This window comes from Suncus etruscus, chromosome 17, assembly GCF_024139225.1.
Source record: "Suncus etruscus isolate mSunEtr1 chromosome 17, mSunEtr1.pri.cur, whole genome shotgun sequence".
NCBI classification, from domain to species: Eukaryota; Metazoa; Chordata; class Mammalia; order Eulipotyphla; family Soricidae; genus Suncus; species Suncus etruscus.
This window is the reverse complement of record NC_064864.1, coordinates 43,436,764-43,455,053: the sequence shown is the minus strand read 5'-3', so window position 1 is coordinate 43,455,053 and position 18,290 is coordinate 43,436,764. Positions and strand designations below refer to the sequence as shown.

Here is an 18,290-nt window from a genome sequence, read left to right as displayed (position 1 = left end):
ACCACTGGTACTTAGTTTTATTTATTTCCTGTTTGTTTTTGTTCTTGTTTTTGGGCCACACCTGGCCATATTCAGGAGTTACTCCTGGCTCTACATTCAGATATTACTCTTGGCAAGCTTGGGGGTGGGGTGGGGATATATATGGGATGGTAAGGATCAAATCTGGGTCATTGGAGTGCAAGGCAATGTCCTACCTGCCCCTGGTACTGAATCTTCAATACAGCTTCTTCAACTTAAGGGATTTAGTACATTCTTTGCAAAGCCTAAGTCCTGATCATTATTTGATCTCCAATAATTCATGGCCCTGGTGCCACTTCTTCACAATACCACAGTGAGCCCCCAGCACTGAAGGACCTGAGCAACACTGCACTATGAGGCCTGAGCACCTAACTGTCCAGCATCATGGGGCAGAATAAGTGGGGAATGGCTCCCCATCACTCTTTCCCAGCATTGCTAGGGAAGCCCCAGTGGAAAAAATAAAAGCTGTTCAGCATAGTAAATCTAGTCTGAAAGGTTAATTTATTGTATTGCATTAGTGACTTATGCCTTTATAAACACAATAAATACAATATAAATACTGAACCAGTGTGCCACAGTGAAAGAAAAAGCCCGAAAAACAACCATCACTGAGGGAAAAAAATTGGTTCTGAGTTTTGGCAGACAACCAATGGTAGTAGTTGAACATAAATCAGTTTTTCAACAGAAAAGAAAGCATAGCACAACTATAAATTATTGGAGGGAAAAAAACTACCCAATCTTTCTTCCACAACTAAACTCCATAGCTTATTATATCAATTAAACACACCAGAAGTCTACATAACTGAATATTAAGTAAAATACTAAATGAACTGATTAAATTTCATATAATTCTGAGAGACAAGTATAACTTTCCTTACTTTTGTGGGGGAAGGGAGGGATGGGGTCACACCCAGTGGCACTCAGAGGTTACTCCTGGCTCTGTGCTCAGAAATTGCTCCATGGCAGACACGGGGGACCATATGGGATGACAGAATTCAAACCACCATCTGTCCTGGATCAGCTGTGTGTAAGGCAAATGCCCTACCGCTGTGCTATATCTCTGGCCCCACTTTCCTTACTTTTTATTTTATTTTGTTTGTTTTGGGCCACACTCAAAAGTGCTCCGGGATTATATTCTGTGTTCAGGGATTACTCCTGTTGGAACTTGGGGGACCATATAAAGTATAGGGAATCAGACCTGGGTTGGCTGCAAGCAAGGCAAGTGTCGAACTCACTGTACCATCTTTCTGGCCCCTTTTCTTTTCTTTTTTTTTTTTTTTTTGGTTTTTGGGTCACACCTGGCAGTGCTCAGGGGTTATTCCTGGCTCCAGGCTCAGAAATTGCTCCTGGCAGGCACAGGGGACCATATGGGGCGCCGGGATTCGAACCGATGACCTCCTGCATGAAAGGCAAACGCCTTACCTCCATGCTATCTCTCCGGCCCCTCTGGCCCCTTTTCTTACTTTTTTTTTTTTTTAGGTTTTTGGGCCATACCCGGCAGTGCTCAGGGGTTACTCCTGGCTCTTTGCTCAGAAATAGCTCCTGGCAGGCACAGGGGACCATATGGGACGCCGGGATTCGAACCAACCACCTTAGACCCTGGGTCGGCTGTTTGCAAGACAAACACCGCTGTGCTCTCTCTGGCCCCCCCTTTTCTTACTTTTATTTACATATTTATCACATTTTCCAAGTAAGTTTTGGTAATATACTCAATTTCACTAAAGTCAAAATAGACTCACCCTATTATATATACCGTATTTCCCGGAGTATAAGACGACCCTTCAACCCATGAAAAACTTCCTAAAAGTCAGGAGTCATATTATATGCTGGTATACGTCATGCTAAAACTTGTTCCAGCTTCAGGGACGAGTGATCCGCACCCCTCTTACTTTTAAGAAGTAACTTACTTTTAAGACTTTTAGGGGGCCGGAGAGATAGCATGGAGGTAAGGCGTTTGCCTTTCATGCAGGAGGTCATCGGTTCGAATCCCGGCGTCCCATATGGTCCCCCGTGCCTGCCAGGAGCAATTTCTGAGCCTGGAGCCAGGAATAACCCCTGAGCACTGCCGGGTGTGACCCAAAAACCAAAAAAAAAAGACTTTTAGGAAGTTTTTCAAGGGTTGAAGGGTCATCTTATACGCCGGCAAATATGGTAGTTATTTATACATGATGTAACTACTTCTAGCAAATAGACAAGGACAGAATAAAAATTACATACTTTAGCAAGCTCCTAATCTGCAGAATATGACTTTTTTTTTTTTTTTGCCACATCTGGTAGTTCTCAGGGATTACTCTTATCTCTTCTCTCAGGGGAATCTCTCCTGGCCGTGCCGAGGGGACTATATGGGACGCCAAGGATCAATCCCAAGCCAGCCATGTGCAAGGCAAGTGCCCTACCCTCTGTACTATTGCTCTAGCACTAAATAAGATCATTTAAACCAAACTTACACCTGTGGGTTTCTTAGTTTGGTACTCAGAAGTTACTTGCAATGTCACTCAGGGATCTTACAGTACTGGACCACTTAATCCAGGTCTCTGGTACACAAATCAGTCCAGTTCTCTGAGTCATCTCCCCATACTGCATAATGAAGCCAACAAGATGACTCAACTGTTCAGTTTATTTCTGTACTCAGGATAGATGAGACAATCTTGTATTGGTGCTATTAAAAAACAACAAAATTCAATCAAGAACTAAACAAGGTAGGACCAAGAGTACAGCAAGTAAGGTGCTTGTCTTGCATATGGCAGGCCCAGGTTCGGTCTCTGGCACTCCATATGGTCTCCTGTGCTCCATCAGGAGTAAGTTCTGAGCACTGCAGAATGTAACTCAAAAAGAACAAACAAGGGCCCGGAGAGATAGCACAGCGGCGTTTGCCTTGCAAGCAGCCGATCCAGGACCAAAGGTGGTTGGTTCGAATCCCGATGTCCCATATGGTCCCCTGTGCCTGCCAGGAGCTATTTCTGAGCAGACAGCCAGGAGTAACCCCTGAGCACCGCCGGGTGTGGCCCAAAAACCAAAAAGAAAAAAAAAAAAAAAAAAAGAACAAACAAAATAGTTTAGTTTATCCACAAAGGATATATTATATCCAAAAATTACATTATATTCAAAAATATAATATTAAAAATATAAATTCCCAACCCTACACAAAAAGTTGGAAAATAAAGAAAAGCATAAAAATGGACTTAGTTTGGGGAGAGGATAAAAGAGCATTTGGTCCAATGCCAGAAAAGGAATAGAGAAGTACAGATAAGAGGACAGAAAGGGAGACAAAGTACATAAAGCTGGGAGCCAGAGAGATAGCAGACCGCTACAGTGTTTGCCTTGCATGAGGCCAACCAGGAAAGACCCAGATTTAATCCCCGTGGTTCCATATGGTCTCCTAAGTCTTCCAGGAGAGATTTCTGAGCTAAGAGCCAGGAGTAACCCCTGAGCTCTGCCAGTGTGGCCCCAAAACAAAACAAACAAAAAAAGAAATTACATAAAGGTAAGGGCATGAAGTAAAAATGCTAAAGAAAGAAAAAGAAATAGCAAGTGTCCAAAGTGAGGAGAGCATAAAAACAGTGAAAAGGGAAGGTGATCAGGGGAAGAGAAGAGAGATGGTCACAAGAAACCTTCTTCCCTACTTTAAGGATAAAACTACAGATCCTGTACTAAGTCATAACTGACTAATTGACTACAGCAAAAGGGAGACAGCATGATTGTCTGCTGAGTCTTCAGGCCATAGCAACAAACGCTAAGGCAGCTCTGGAGAATAATATATGTCATACAGGCCAGTTTAGAAAAAGGTTTCGAGGGGCCAGAGATAGCATGGAGGTAGGGCATTTGCCTTGCATGCAGGATAGTGGTTTGAATCCAGGCATCCCATATCGTCCTCCAAGCCTGCCAGAAGCGATTCCTGAGGGTAGAGCCGGGTGTGACCCAAAAACAAAACACAAAGGTTTCCAGTTTATTTTATTTAATTGTAAGAAAACAAGGCTGGAAAGATAGTACAGTGGGTAGGGAATTTGCCTTGTAATCAGCAAATCCAGATTCAATCTCCACATCAATATGGACTCTGCGCTCTCCAGGCGTGACTCCTGAGCACTGAGCCAGGAGTAATCCCCGAGTAATGCCAACTTTGACTCCCCCCCAATTTATTTATTTGCTGATGAAAGTAAAAAAAGAGACTTCTAAATGATCTGTAAACATTGTCTACAGAAAAAATAATAATGGGGTCAGAGATAGTTCAGCAGGTAAGGCATTTGCCTTGCATTTGGCCAACCCAGAATCAATCCCCAATGGTCCTGTACCCACCAGGAGTGATCCTTTCGCTCAGAGCTTGGTTAAGCTCTATTGAGCCCTATTATCTCAATCCTGGCTCAAGAGAGCACAAGAGCACATCACATCCAGTTATGCACATATAACTCAAACAGAACATACAGGCACTTGGCTAGGCGTTTGCCACCAGTAAGCATGAGTGCAAGCAGAGACACTAATAAGAAATCAAAATCAAAAACAAAAACTCTATTGCAATCACCATAGCTGACTATGAGCATTGCACCAGGCAGGATCTTCCAGCGAGCACTTTCTGAACCATACACCAGTGCAAACATACTAATGTAAAGCATTCACAAAACAAAATACTATTTAGAAAGCTGAAATAACTTTAGTGGGAAAAGTCATATTTACTATTTTCTTTTCCCGAGTGAAAGCTTTCCCACAAACAAGAACTAATTGTAGTTTTCTGGGTCTGATCCTATCACTTTATTTTTCGCCTCCCCCAGAAACTGAGAGCAGCTGTTAGGATCAAGCTCAGCTGGCAGCACTGGGAGGCCACCACAGCCTCACTGGGGCAGGCAGTCACGTCAGCAACACAGCCACCTCCAAACTGACTGTACTGTTTCTGGAAAACCACAAACTATTCGAGGAGGAAGGTGCTGTAGATGAGTGAAGTGGGAATTAGGATTGCTAGATAATTTACCTAAGCCTTAGGTCCTAAGGTCACTGTTATTAAATGGTAAAGCCAGGATTTAAACACAGATCTTTCTAATCCCAAAGTCTTTTCTTTAAATAGTAAAATAATAGTTAGATTATTGCTTCAAAAAGGACAACTAAAGGGACCAGAGAGATAGCATGGAGGTAGGGCATTTGCCTTGCACGCAGAAGATGGAGGTTCGAATCCTGGCATCCCATATGGCCCCTTGAGCCTGCCAGGAGCGATTTGTCAGTGTAGAGCCAGGAGTAACCCCTGGGTGTGACCCAAAAACAAAACCAAACAAACAAAAAAAGCCAAGTTAGAAGGATCTCCCTTACATGCAGATATACAGAAGCAGTGAGGAGAACAGCCATTACTAAAAGCAGGGAAGTATGGGGAAGGGGATGACACTGACCAGTGGGTACCAATGGAGGTAAGTCCAGATATCTAATGCATGGTGTGGGAGGTACAGTCACAATGTTGCATTAAATACTGAAAATTTGCTGAGAGCAGATATGAGGTGCTCTTAGCACATATATAGACAGGCAGTCAATTATAAGACAAGAAAGTGGATTTAACTAACCATTTCATTATGTATGTGTATTTCAGCATGTTATAAATCTACATACTGCTACTATTTTTTAAAGCCATATTGTTGACTAAACTACACTTCACACACAGATATTTTATTTTGTTTTAATAATTTTTAGGTTATTTTTGTTTTGTTTTGTTTTGTTTTGGTTTGGTTTGGTTTTTGGGTCATACCCGCAGCGCTCAAGGGTTAGTTACTCCTGGCTCTATGCTCAGAAATTACTTCTAGCAGGCTCGGGGGACCATATGGGATGCCGGGATTCAAACCACCGTCCTTCTGCATGCAAGACAAATGCCTTACCTCCATGCTATCTCTCTGGCCCCTATTTTAATAATTTTTATTGTGACCAAAGTGAATTACAAATCTTTCACAGTAATATATATTTTTTTTGGGCCACACCCGTTTGACGCCCAGGGGTTACTCCTGGCTATGCACTCAGAAATCGCCCCTGGCTTGGGGGGACCATATGGGACACTGGGGGATCGAACCGCGGTCCTTCCTTGGCTAGCGCTTGCAAGGCAGACACCTTACCTCTAGCGCCACCTTCCCGGCCCCTCACAGTAATATTTAAGGTACATAGTGAAAATGAATCAAGGGCATTCCAACCACCAGACACAGAGGTATTTTAAAATAGAAAACACCACCCTGACAATTCCAACCACTAAATCTCCCCAGTGAATAACAATTTTAAAATAGAAATCTGATTCGCCAACTTCTCTATTTTAAAACCTTTTGGCTTCTCCTACAAGAACAAAACTCAGTTTCTGAGACTACAGATGGCTCTCTTCTCTTCAAACAACACTTCACTTAATCTTCAGTATCTCATGCCCCCTTTCACTTCTAGATCTTTCTGCAGGAATAGTCCTTACCCCTACACCGAAACCTTTGACGTGGATAATTCTGAATCATCCTTCAAATAAGTAAAACATTGAAAGTCTGGGTATCTATTCTTCTAGGAAGATTACTGTCATGCCCTACCTTCAAATTTGGGATTAATTTCTCTCTCATATGTTCCCAACTTTATTTTTTAATATAGCAGGTTAGTAAAATTTTGCCTATTCTACTATAAGTGCCTGCTGTGAAAATAAATCAATTGCTATACACTCATACCCTAAACATCCCATAGTATGAATGCTCTGTACCTAAATATATCCAATAAGTATTTGCAAGATCAAATTAGCTGCTGGGGCAAAACTTCTGAAAATTATTTTCACGCTGTAATGAATAAACACAGATGTCTACATCGAAACACTATTACTACAAAGAGCAGTAACAATAACCATAAAAGCCAATGTTAATACGTAATAGTACTAATATTGAAAACAGTTTTAAGATCTATTACCATCCAAGCAAATCACTAAGATTCTTTCTTTTTTTTTTTTTTTTTGGTTTTTGGGTCACACCCGGCCAATGCTCAGGAGTTAATCCTGGCTGTCTGCTCAGAAATAGCTCCTGGCAGGCACAGGGGACCATATGGGACACCGGGATTCGAACCAACCACCTTTGGTCCTGGATCGGCTGCTTGCAAGGCAAACGCCGCTGTGCTATCTCTCCGGGCCCTAAGATTCTTTCATACTGTCCTCTGTGCAAAGGAAACACTTAATTTATCTGGGTCTCATACATGGAGAAACAGAGCTTAAATGTTAGTAATCTATTCAACATTACACATGAGAATCAAACATGAATCTTTGGATCAGAGCAATAATATAGTGGGTAAGTGTTGGCCTTGCACTCAGCTGATCTGGGTTCGTCCCCAGAACCCCATATGATTCCCTGAACCTACCAGGAGTTATTCCTGAGCACAGAGCCACAGTAAGTCATGAGAACCACTGGATGTGGTCCTAAAACCAAAACAAACAAGAAATCCCACAAACCTGAGTTTCAAGTCCAGAACTCACAAAATCATCCCGAAGTCTGTACTTTCTAATCTAAATGCTAATAAATCACACAAAAGATAAATATATGTGTGTATGGGGCCAAAGTGATAGTCTTGCATACACCAAGTCTTGCATGCAGCCAACCCAGGCTCTATACCCAGCATTCCATATGGTCTACCTGAGCCTGCCAGAAGAGGTTCCTGAGTGCAGAGCCCTAAGTAACCCTTGAGCACAGCCAAGGGTTGTGGTCCCCAAAACCCAAAATAAATAAATGTTCAAAGAATAAATAATAAAAATATAATAATAAAATATAAATAAAAATAAAATAAAAAATAAATAAATGTTCCAAAGCGCATTTGACCTCAGCAAACACTGTCATAACAAGCTAAGCCCTGTGTTTATGTCTCTGTATGTCTCTGGAGCTGAGAGTTGCTGTGTCCTGCTTCAAACCCTGCTTCAAAAGCTATGCATTGCAAAATGTGCTCATTGTAGCCATTAATCCAGACATCACCTCTGATTAAAAAATCAGCTCAAATGATTTTATATATTTTTGTTTTGCAGGTTAAAGTTTTTCTTAATAAAGATACTATTTACAGTCGATCGGGGGGCGTGAAAAATATTTTCTTCTTCGTAGGGGGGCATGACAGAAAATAATTGAGAAGCACTGGCATATAGGAACCAAGCCCTTGTTCCTATTCCAAGTAGTGTGTGGCCCTGAGACCCTAAACACCAAAAAGGAAGTAGCCCCGAGCCAAGGGATGTGGAGAAATATGGAGAAAACAGAAAGAAATTGCTTATCTTGAAAGAAAGGATACGAATTAGATTCCACTTTTATTTTAATGACAAGTATCTCCATTTTTACATGGAATTTCCCCAAGTATATATAGACTGACAGTAAGAACAGGTGACTTAAAATTATGCAATCACAGCAGTAGAGAAAAGGTAAAATTGGGGTATTAGTGAGACAATTCAGTGGTTGGGGTATTGGCTTGCATGACAGGTGACTTAAAATTATGCAATCACAGCAGTAGAGAAAAGGTAAAATTGGGGTATTAGTGAGACAATTCAGTGGGTGGGGTATTGGCTTGCATGTGGCCAACTCATATTTGATGCTGGGCACCACATATGGTCTCTTGAGCCCACTAAGAGTGATTCCTAAGCTTATACAGGAATAAGTCCTGAGCACAACTGAGTGTGGCCCCAAAATCCAAAAACAAAAACAAAAACAAAAACAAAAGAAAGGTAGGATTTAAGGTAGTTATTCCAATTAGATCAGAATATTAGGGACTATATATAACAATGTAACAATGGGTTTAACCTTCTTACATGCAGGCTGGCATCAGCCCACAAACAAGTAGTTTATAATACTTAAAGTCTTTGTTATTGAAAGTCACTCATCAAAAGAAGAATTACAGGGGCCGGAGAGATAGCTTGGAGGTAAGGCGTTTGCCTTTCATGCAGAAGGTCATTGGTTCAAATACCGGCATCCCTGAGCCTGCCAGGAGCGATTTCTGAATGTAGAGCCAGGAGTAACCCCTGAGCACTGCTGGGTGTGACCCAAAAACCAAAAACCAAGAAAGAAAAGAAGAATTACAGAATTGTACTATGACCGCTTGCTTTTTCCTCAGATAATCACAAAGCCAATACTACTTAGTTTTATGACTGCATTAACAGCAAACTATCAAAAATAATCACAACAGTGAAGGAAAGAATAGGAACTGTACCTGATCGATGAGTCGCTTGATTAGGGGCAGTCCTTCCAGAGCTGAACTGTCACATCCACTGGTCAGCACTCGTTCAAATCCCAAGGTTAAGAGGGTCTCTAGAGCTACCACTGGATTATGAACCATGTCAAAAGCTGAAATAAACAAATTAACTGAAACTATATAAATGGATGTAAAACTGGGGGTACAATTTATCCTAATCTTTGTAATGTTTACTCAGAAAGACAGAAAATCAGTTTCCTCAGCACATCAAATTTAGAAAAACATTTTTTCATGAGCAAGAACACTGTCATTGCAAATGACAAAGTTGATACTTATTCCCTCATTTTACCAATGCTTGGTGGAAGCATTTGAGAATTTTAACTAATTTATAGCTGGGTATTTTTTATTCAAAATTATCAGATTCTCTTTAGAAATTATTCTAATGTAGACATGCTATCAATAATGAAAAGCAATCTTTTGCACTCTAGTGAACATCCATTCACTAATGCTAGACTGTCCAGCATCTACTTCTTTCCTCCTCCTTATTTTTCTTATTTTGGGGCCACAGCTGATGGTGCTTGGGACTTCCTTCTGGCCCTGCACTCAGGGATCACTCCCAGTAGAGTTTAGGGACCATTTGTGGTGCTGGATCAAACCTGGGTCAGCTGCATGACAGAAAAGTACCTTAACCACTGGACTCTCTCTGGCCCCATGTCCTCTTCTTAATTGTATCCAGTTTTTCTTCAGCAATACACCCCCTCTTAGTGATGAATCCTATATTCATCTGGGAAAACTGACATTGTTGCTAGGCTCATTGATCTTGTCTGAGTAAAAGGCAGTGTATTTTATTTCACTAGCCATAATAATTTATTTCTGGGGAGAATGCAAGTGACTTAATAACAATGAATCTCAGAATTTTTTCTTGCAATACTGTGGCAAATATAAGTACTAAGTATAAGGCATGTTTATTCTTCCTCTATTTTATACCACTAAAAATATCTTCTATTTTCTTTTTCCTTTTTGTTTTGGACAAGTGCTAGAAAGCTACTCCTGGCTCCATACTTAGGGGTCACTCCCAACAGTGATCAGAGGGCCATGCAGTGCTAAAGATCAAAGAGCATGCACACCAGGCCACAGAAGTCTACTTTTTTCTATTTAACTTTGGGGGCTTTTGGGCCAGACTTAACAGACTTAGATGAGCACGAGTAGTGCTAGGCTTTTTTTCTATTTAACTTTGGGGGCTTTTGGGCCAGACTTAACAGACTTAGATGAGCACGAGTAGTGCTAGGGATCAAACTTGGGTCCACCACATGCCAGGTAATCCCTTACTCTATCCAATTCCACAAATGTTTACTTTTAACAAGTTTTCAAACTAAGCTTCAAGTTTTCTAGAAATTGTGCATCTTTAAATTTATAGCTATTGACCTCAGACAATGACTTACTGACCCCATTGTGAGATATGAAGCCAACACTATTTTACATCATAGAATCAATTTTCATAAATATTGTGTCTTTTGGTAAAACTGGAAACCCAAGACCATTCAACAGAACTCCTAGGATGGAAATAACTCACCTCTGTGGAAAGTGACTGGCAGAGGACGGCAAAGAGCTATAAAAAGAAAATCATGTAACAATGTAAATGAAGAGATCATCACAGATATAATAAATAGACTTTTCCACATTATGGGTGACTTTTTATACTTTTAAGAAGACAGTAAATTAAAATAATAAAACAATAGTACCTTAAAATTCCAAAAGCCATGGGCCTTGCACAACTGACCTGGGACAGACCTGGGTTCGATTTCCAGCATCCCATATGGTCCCCTGAGCCTGCCAAGAGCCATTTCTGAGCATAGAGCCAGAAGTAAGCCCTGAGCACCACCGGATGTGGTCCCAAAACAAAACAAAAAATCCAAAAGCCCTACATTGCAATTAATTTCTAACTTTTATATTTTTTAAAACCCCATTAACTGGAGAAAGACCATGTAAATAGTATATAATTGAGCATCTATAAGATATCATATTCTCTATTACTCCCTTCAATTTTTTTTTTTTTTTGGTTTTGGGTCACACCCAGCAGTGCTCAGGGGTTCCTCCTGGCTCTACGCTCAGAAATCGCTCCTGGCAGGCTCAGAGGACCATATGGGATGCCGGGATCCAAACCATTGTCCTTCTGAATGCAAGGCAAAGCCCTACCTCCATGCTATCTCTCCAGCCTCTAGAATTATTTATTTTTTTTGCTTTTTTGGCCACACCCAATGATGCTTAGGGGTTACTCCTGCTATGTGCTCAGAAATCAATCCTGGCTTGGGAGACCCTATGGGACACTGGGGGACTGAACTGCAGTCCGTCCTAGGTTAGTGTGTGCAAGGCAAATGCCCTACCACTTGAGCCACCGCTCCAGCCCCTCCCTTGAGAATTTTAGCAAAATACTTTGAGTAATTTAATTTGCTTCTATCCTTTCCCCATCTCCCCAATCAACTGCATATTTCTATTGCAGTAATTTAAGAAATTAAGACAAAGTTGTCTTAAAGCCACAGCAATAGGCCCATGACCCACAGCTGCCATCACGTCTGCTCCACATATCCTTCAAGTCTTGAAGTGTGCAACCACATATGTGGGCACAGCACACCTCCATATTTTTCAATATTCACATCTCAGTAGGAATGCATCAAATTAGAAGTGAAATTATCACAGTAGCTACCTAAGCCCAACAAACAAAACCAATGACAGAATGTTCAACAAACAGCTTAGTAAACCTTCAGACAATGACTTAATGACCCCATTGTGAGATATAAATTTTTCACAAATATTTTTTAAATAAAGTATACATTTTGGGGGGTTGAGCTGAACACAGTGGTGCTCAGGGATTCTGCACTCAGAACTTCATCCTGGCAGGCTCAATAAAGGATGCTGGGTTTTGAACCCAGGTCCAACCTGGGTCCATCTTGGATCAGCAACATGCAAGGCAAATGTCCTACGCTGGGCTATCACTTTGGCCCCTTAATAAAGTATTCTTGATAATTCCATTACATTCATTTAGTTGTTGCTGGCAAGATTAAATCAATTATTTGTAACTAACAAGGGGCTGTCTTCTGAAGATAATGGTGGTGGGAATATTACATGGGTGGTGGGACTGGCATTAGAAAACTAAATACGGGGCCGGGAAGGTGGCGCTAGAGTTAAGGTGTCTGCCTTGCAAGTGCTAGCGTAGGACGGACCGCGGTTCGATCCCCCGGTGTCCCATATGGTCCCCCCAAGCCAGGAGCGATTTCTGAGCGCATAGCCAGGAGTAACCCCTGAGCATCAAACGGGTGTGGCCCAAAAATCAAAAAAAAAAAAAAAAAAAAAAGAAAACTAAATACTAGAAATAACTGTATCATGAGCAACTTTGTAAACCAGTGTTTAAATAAATTTAATATTTTTATTTTTTTACTCTTTGGGCCACACCCAGTAATGCTCAGGGATTATTACTGGTTCTGCATTCAGGAATTACTCTTGGTGGTGCATGGGGACCATCTGATATGCCAGGGATCAAATCCAGGTCAGCTGCATGCAAGGTAAGTGCCCTACCTGCTGTACTATCACTCTGGCCCCCAATTTTTATATTTAAAAATAAAGTCTAACCAGAGTTAAGCAAAAATAAATAAATAAAATTAAACTAATAAAAAATCCATACAGCAACAGTAGCCACAGAACATGACTAGAGTAACCAAGGAGGCTTGGGAGGGCTGCTTGAGACACCCACAACCCCAGATCTGTAATGAGTACTTCAAACTGTCAGGTTAGGATAATCAGCCTGTAATTGTGAATGTAGTCAGCTTTGGGGTCACATTTTCCCCTCTAAAGTGCAATGAATGTAGAAGAGGGGTATAGCTATACATCCAAAGCATAGATTCCAATGTACTGTAAATATGGGGTCTAAGCTGCAACCACTGAACTCTGATATCTGCCTGTTAAGGTGGCAGTTGGGTCGGTGAGGATGAAAACCCTGAGAGAGGGAAGACACTGGTGGTGGGATTAGTGTTGAAACACTGTAGATGTAAAAATCAACAATTATTTTTTAAGTGAAGGTTTATTAATTAAATACAAAAATTTTTTCTTTCACAAAGAGTGGTGAGCATAGTTAGAGAAATAATTACACTAACAACTATTATAACAATCATGACAATGATAGGGAATAAGAGAAATAGAATGCCTGTATGGAAGACAGGCAGGGGGTGGGGGAGGAGGGAGGGACACTGGGGCAGGAAGGCTGCACTGATAAAGCGGGGTGTACTTTTTATGACTGAAACCCAAATACAAGCATGTGTGTAACCATGGTACTTAAATAAGGATATTATTACAAATACATATATAAAGAAAAGAATAACAATGAGAGCAAAAGTCAATGGAGGTGTGGTAGGGAAAAATACCTATTAATAAAGACCAAAATATTCTAAGTAAATAAATAAATAAAGATGTTGGGGCTGAAGAGATAGCACAATGGGTAGAGGACATTTGAGAAAAAAAATTTTTTTTCTTTAAGTGCAATCATGATTAGAGATTTTTTTGGATCTCCCCCACTAACTCTTACCCAGAAGGGACATGCACAGCTCTTTGTCAATGCTCCCATCTTCAGTCAGTGCTCCAAATACCAAACCATCAGCACCATAAAGCTTGGCAAGATGAATGTCAGCCTTCATTACCTCAACTTCACGGTCGGAATATAAAAAATCACCTCCCCGTGGCCGGATCATCACAAAAACTGGAATCTGGACACACTGTTTCACTACCTGAAGGAGACCTACAAATATAGAGCAGAGGAACTCAAATTCAAATGGGAGCTATACACTCAAGGAAATCAACAACTTATTATTTACATTTACTTGTTAGCTCACTTCTAGAAGAAGAGATGACAAAGATATCTATTTTGACAGATCTATTTAGATAGATCCACAGGAAAGAAATATATAGAAGGAGAAAAATGTACATGTAACAAAATAAAAAATTCAGTGTTTAAATAGAAAATTCAGGAATTAAAAGAAAGCAACAATAAAAACAACATGGGGTAATACAAAGTTATTATAAAAAAAAAGTCACTAAATTTTGGAATTACCTCTTGGGTATACATACTGATATACTCAGATATATATGTATATATGTAAAAATGTGTATGTAGATATATACACTGATATATAATAACACTTTTGGGGGGCCCTCACCTCACAATACTCAGGATTTACCCCTGCCTCACTCCTGCTTCTGCATTCAAGGGTCACTCATGGCAGGACTTGGGAGAACATCTGGAGTTCTGGGGATTGAATCTGGGTCTGCCACATTCAAGGCACGTGCTCTATCCACTGTGCTATCACTCCAACCCTTGGTTTCTCTTTTATAATTGATCATAGTTCTATTTACAATCTGCTACAGAAATAATTACATAGTTCTAAAGCCCATGACTCTTTATAGACAAATTTAGCAAAGTGGTTTATTATTATTTCATTTTATTTTTGGTTTTTGGACCACACCCAGCGGTGCTCAGGGGTTCCTCCTGGCTCTGCATTCAGAAGTTGCTCCTGGAAGGCTCAGGGGACCATATGGGTTGCTGAGGATCGAACCTGGATCCATCCTGAGTCAGCCGTGCACAAGGCAAATACCCTACGGCTATACTATCACTTCGGCTCCCACAAAGTGGTTTTTTAAAAGAGATATATGAAAGTCAAGTTCTATTTGTTTGTGATTTTATACAGAAATCAACAAACAAAAAGTGTTAAACAAAGGGATAAGACGGAGGAAGGAGGGCAATGGGACAATGGTGAAGGAAGTAGAAACTCTGGTGGAAGTTATGATGCTGAATGTTTTATGCACACAACCCTACCATTTAAACCCTCGAATAGTGACTAGGATACAAAAGCCATCCACAGAATAGGAGAAACTATTCACCCAGTACCCATCAGATAAGGGGCTAATATTGAAGATATACAAGGTACTGACATAACTTAACAAGAAAAAAAAATCTAACCCCATCAAAAAATGGGGAGAAGAAATGAACAATTTCTCAAAGAAGAAATACAAATGGCAAAAAGGCACATGAAAAAATGCTCCACAGCACTAATCATCAGGGAGATGCAAATCAAAACAACAATGAGGTACCATCTCATGCCAAAGAGACTGGCACACATCACAAAGAACAAGAACAATCAGTGCTGGTGAGGATGTGGGTAGAAAGGAATTCTTATTCACTGTTGGTGGGAATAAAATCTAGACTAGTCTTTATGGAAAACAATATGGAGATTCCTCAAAAAACTGGAAATTGAGCTCCCATATGATCCAGCTATACCACTCCTAGGGATATACCCTGGGAACACAAAAAACACAATACAAAAATGCCTTTCTCACACCTATATTTATTGCAGCACTATTTAAATAGCCAGAATCTGGACACAACCCAGATGCCCTTCAACAGATGAATGGCTAAAGAAACTGTGGTACATCTACACAATAGGATAGTGCAGCTGTCAGGAGAGATGAAGTCATGAAATTTTCCTATACATGGATGGACATGGAAACTATTATGCTGAGTGAAATAAGTGAGAGGGAGAGAGATAGACATAGAATAGTCTCACTCATCTATGGGATTTTTTGTTTTTGTTTGTTTGTTTTTGGGCCACACCTGGTGACACTCAGGGGTTACTCCTGGCTCAGAAATCAATCCTGACTGAGGGACCATATGGGACACTGGGGAATCAAACCAGGGTCTGTCCTAGGCTAGCACAGGCAAGGCAGACGCATTACCACTTGCACCACTGCTCCAGCCCCTCATCTATGGGTTTTAAGAAAAATAAAAGATGGGGCCAGAGTGAGAGTACAGTGCTAGGGCATTTGCCTTGCATGCAGCTAACCCAGGACGGATCTGGGCTCAATCCCTGGCATCCTATATGGTCCCCCAAGCCAGGAGCAATTTCTAAGCAGAGCCAGGAGTAACTCCGAAGTATCACCAGGTGTGGCTCAAACACCAAAAAAAAAAAAAAAGAAAAGAAAAAGAAAAGACATTATTATAATAATGCCCAGAGACAATGGAGATGAGAGCTAGAGGGACCCACTCACGATGTGAAGATCACCACAAAGAGTGGTTGAGTGCGGGGCTGGGAAGGTGATGCTAGAGGTAAGGTGTCTGCCTTGCAAGTGCTAGCGTAGGACAGACCACAGTTTGATCCCCCGGCGTCCCATATGGTCCCCCCAAGCCAGGGGCGATTTCTGAGTGCATAGTCAGGAGTCACCCCTGAGCGTCAAATGGATGTGGCCCAAAAACCAAAAACCAAAAAAAAAAAAAAAAAAAAAAAGAGTGGTGAGTGCAGTTAGAGAGATGACTATTCTAACAACTATCATGACAATGTTAATGTGTTTGAGAAGTAGAATGCCTGTCTAGAATACAGGCAGGGAGTGGGGGAGGAGAAGGAAGGGGACATTGGTTTTGAGAATGTTGCACTGGTGAAGGGGACTGTTCTTTTTGTGACTAAACCCAACTAAAATCATGTTTGAAATCATAGTGCTTAAATAAAGATATTATTTAAAAAGCCAAAACATGAGACTGGTGAGATAGCACAGCAGTAGGGCATTTGCCTTGCAAGCAGCCAATCCAGGACGGACAGTGGTTCAAATCCTGACATCCCATATGGTCCCCCGAGCCTGCCAAGAGCGACTTCTGAGCACAGAGCCAGCTGGCTGTGACCTCAAAACAAACAAAACACACACACAAAAAAAACAATAGTGCAAACCACATTGTCTAAAAGGAAAAAAAAGGGGAAGAGAGAGCAAGAACAAGAGCTCAAGAAAGAGAGCTCAAGAGCGAGAGAAAGAGAGATAGAAAGAGAAAGGAGTAAAATGTCTTTCCCAGAAGCAAGTGGGGAGAGAGGAAACTGGAGAAATTGTGAAGGGAAATGTTCATGAGTGAATACTGATGTACATTATAAAACTGAAACTCAATCATGAACAATTTTGTAATCATGCTGTTTAATTAAATACTTTTAAAATTGTTTAAAGCACACATACACACACCCCAAAAAAATGATCCACCTCCTGAATCTGTTCAGATCCTCCCTCTAACAGTCACCTATGCAATTATCAGTACAGCCAGGCAAGGAAACTGGAAGGCCAGGAAAAGATCTCCTAAAAGGGATTAGAAGATATGATGACTGTCATTCGTACCAGGCCAAGAATAAAGCCTGTTCCGACCAGCCAGAGAGGAAAATGTCAAGAGTACAGTACACAGAGTCTATTAAGTCTTGCCTAAATAGTGAAAATGATTAGACTGACATATCTTCCAGACCTGCTTAAAAGCAAGCCCGAACACTAAAATCTTAACTGCTCAAGAACATTTATAGGGGCCCAGCACTAGTTTCCTAGTTCAAGCCCTAGTGCTGGCTACAAGGTCTGAGCAATCCTGTTAGCTCTGTTATTAGGAACCCCATATGAAAAACGACCCAGAAGAAAGCTCAGGGGGTTAGGAAGAATTCAGGACAGTGTGAAGCTGTGAAAAAGGAAATAAGAGAATAAGAGTAAAAGGTCACTTTTTTTTTTTTTTGTGGTTTTTGGGTCACACCCGGCAGTGCTCAGGGGTTATTCCTGGCTCCACGCTCAGAAATTGCTCCTGGCAGGCACAGGGGACCATATGGGACGCCGGGATTCAAACCAACCACCTTTGGTCCTGGATCGACTGCTTGCAAGGCAAACGCTGCTGTGCTATCTCTCCGGCCCCTGCATCACTAACAATTTGTAAAGAGATGAAATTTAAAGAGATTGACTCCTTGAAAATAATTATTCAATAAGTATAGAGGTTTTAATAGAGAAGTAAAATGACATGATCACAAATTGTAGGTGGGAAAAATTGATTAATAGTCATGGATGGGGGCCATAGTGATGGCGCAAGTGGTAGGGCATTTGCCTTGTACCAGCTGACCTAGGACGGACCGTGGTTCGATCCCCCAGCGTCCCATATATGGTCCCCAAAGTCAGAGCGATTTCTGAGTGCATAGCCAGAAGTAATCCCTGAGCGTCACCAAGTATGGCCCAAAAAAACAAACAAACAAAAAGTCATGATGGCAAAATGAAAAAATTTGAAAAGTCTAGTCCTGGACATTATCACAGAGCAACAATTTAAT

General features: G+C 41.1%; 1 protein-coding gene across 1 annotated transcript in view; it reads right to left on the bottom strand.

Moving 5' to 3' along the window:
* Positions 1-18,290, bottom strand: part of CUTC (cutC copper transporter) — a 32,438-nt gene that overhangs the window by 9,492 nt on the left and 4,656 nt on the right. The window contains exons 4-6 of the mRNA XM_049764326.1: positions 13,724-13,933; positions 10,721-10,756; positions 9,166-9,299 (exon numbers count right to left, since the gene is read on the bottom strand). Of these exons, the coding sequence (XP_049620283.1) occupies positions 9,166-9,299; positions 10,721-10,756; positions 13,724-13,933 (380 nt within the window). The remainder of the gene's footprint in view (positions 1-9,165; positions 9,300-10,720; positions 10,757-13,723; positions 13,934-18,290) is intronic.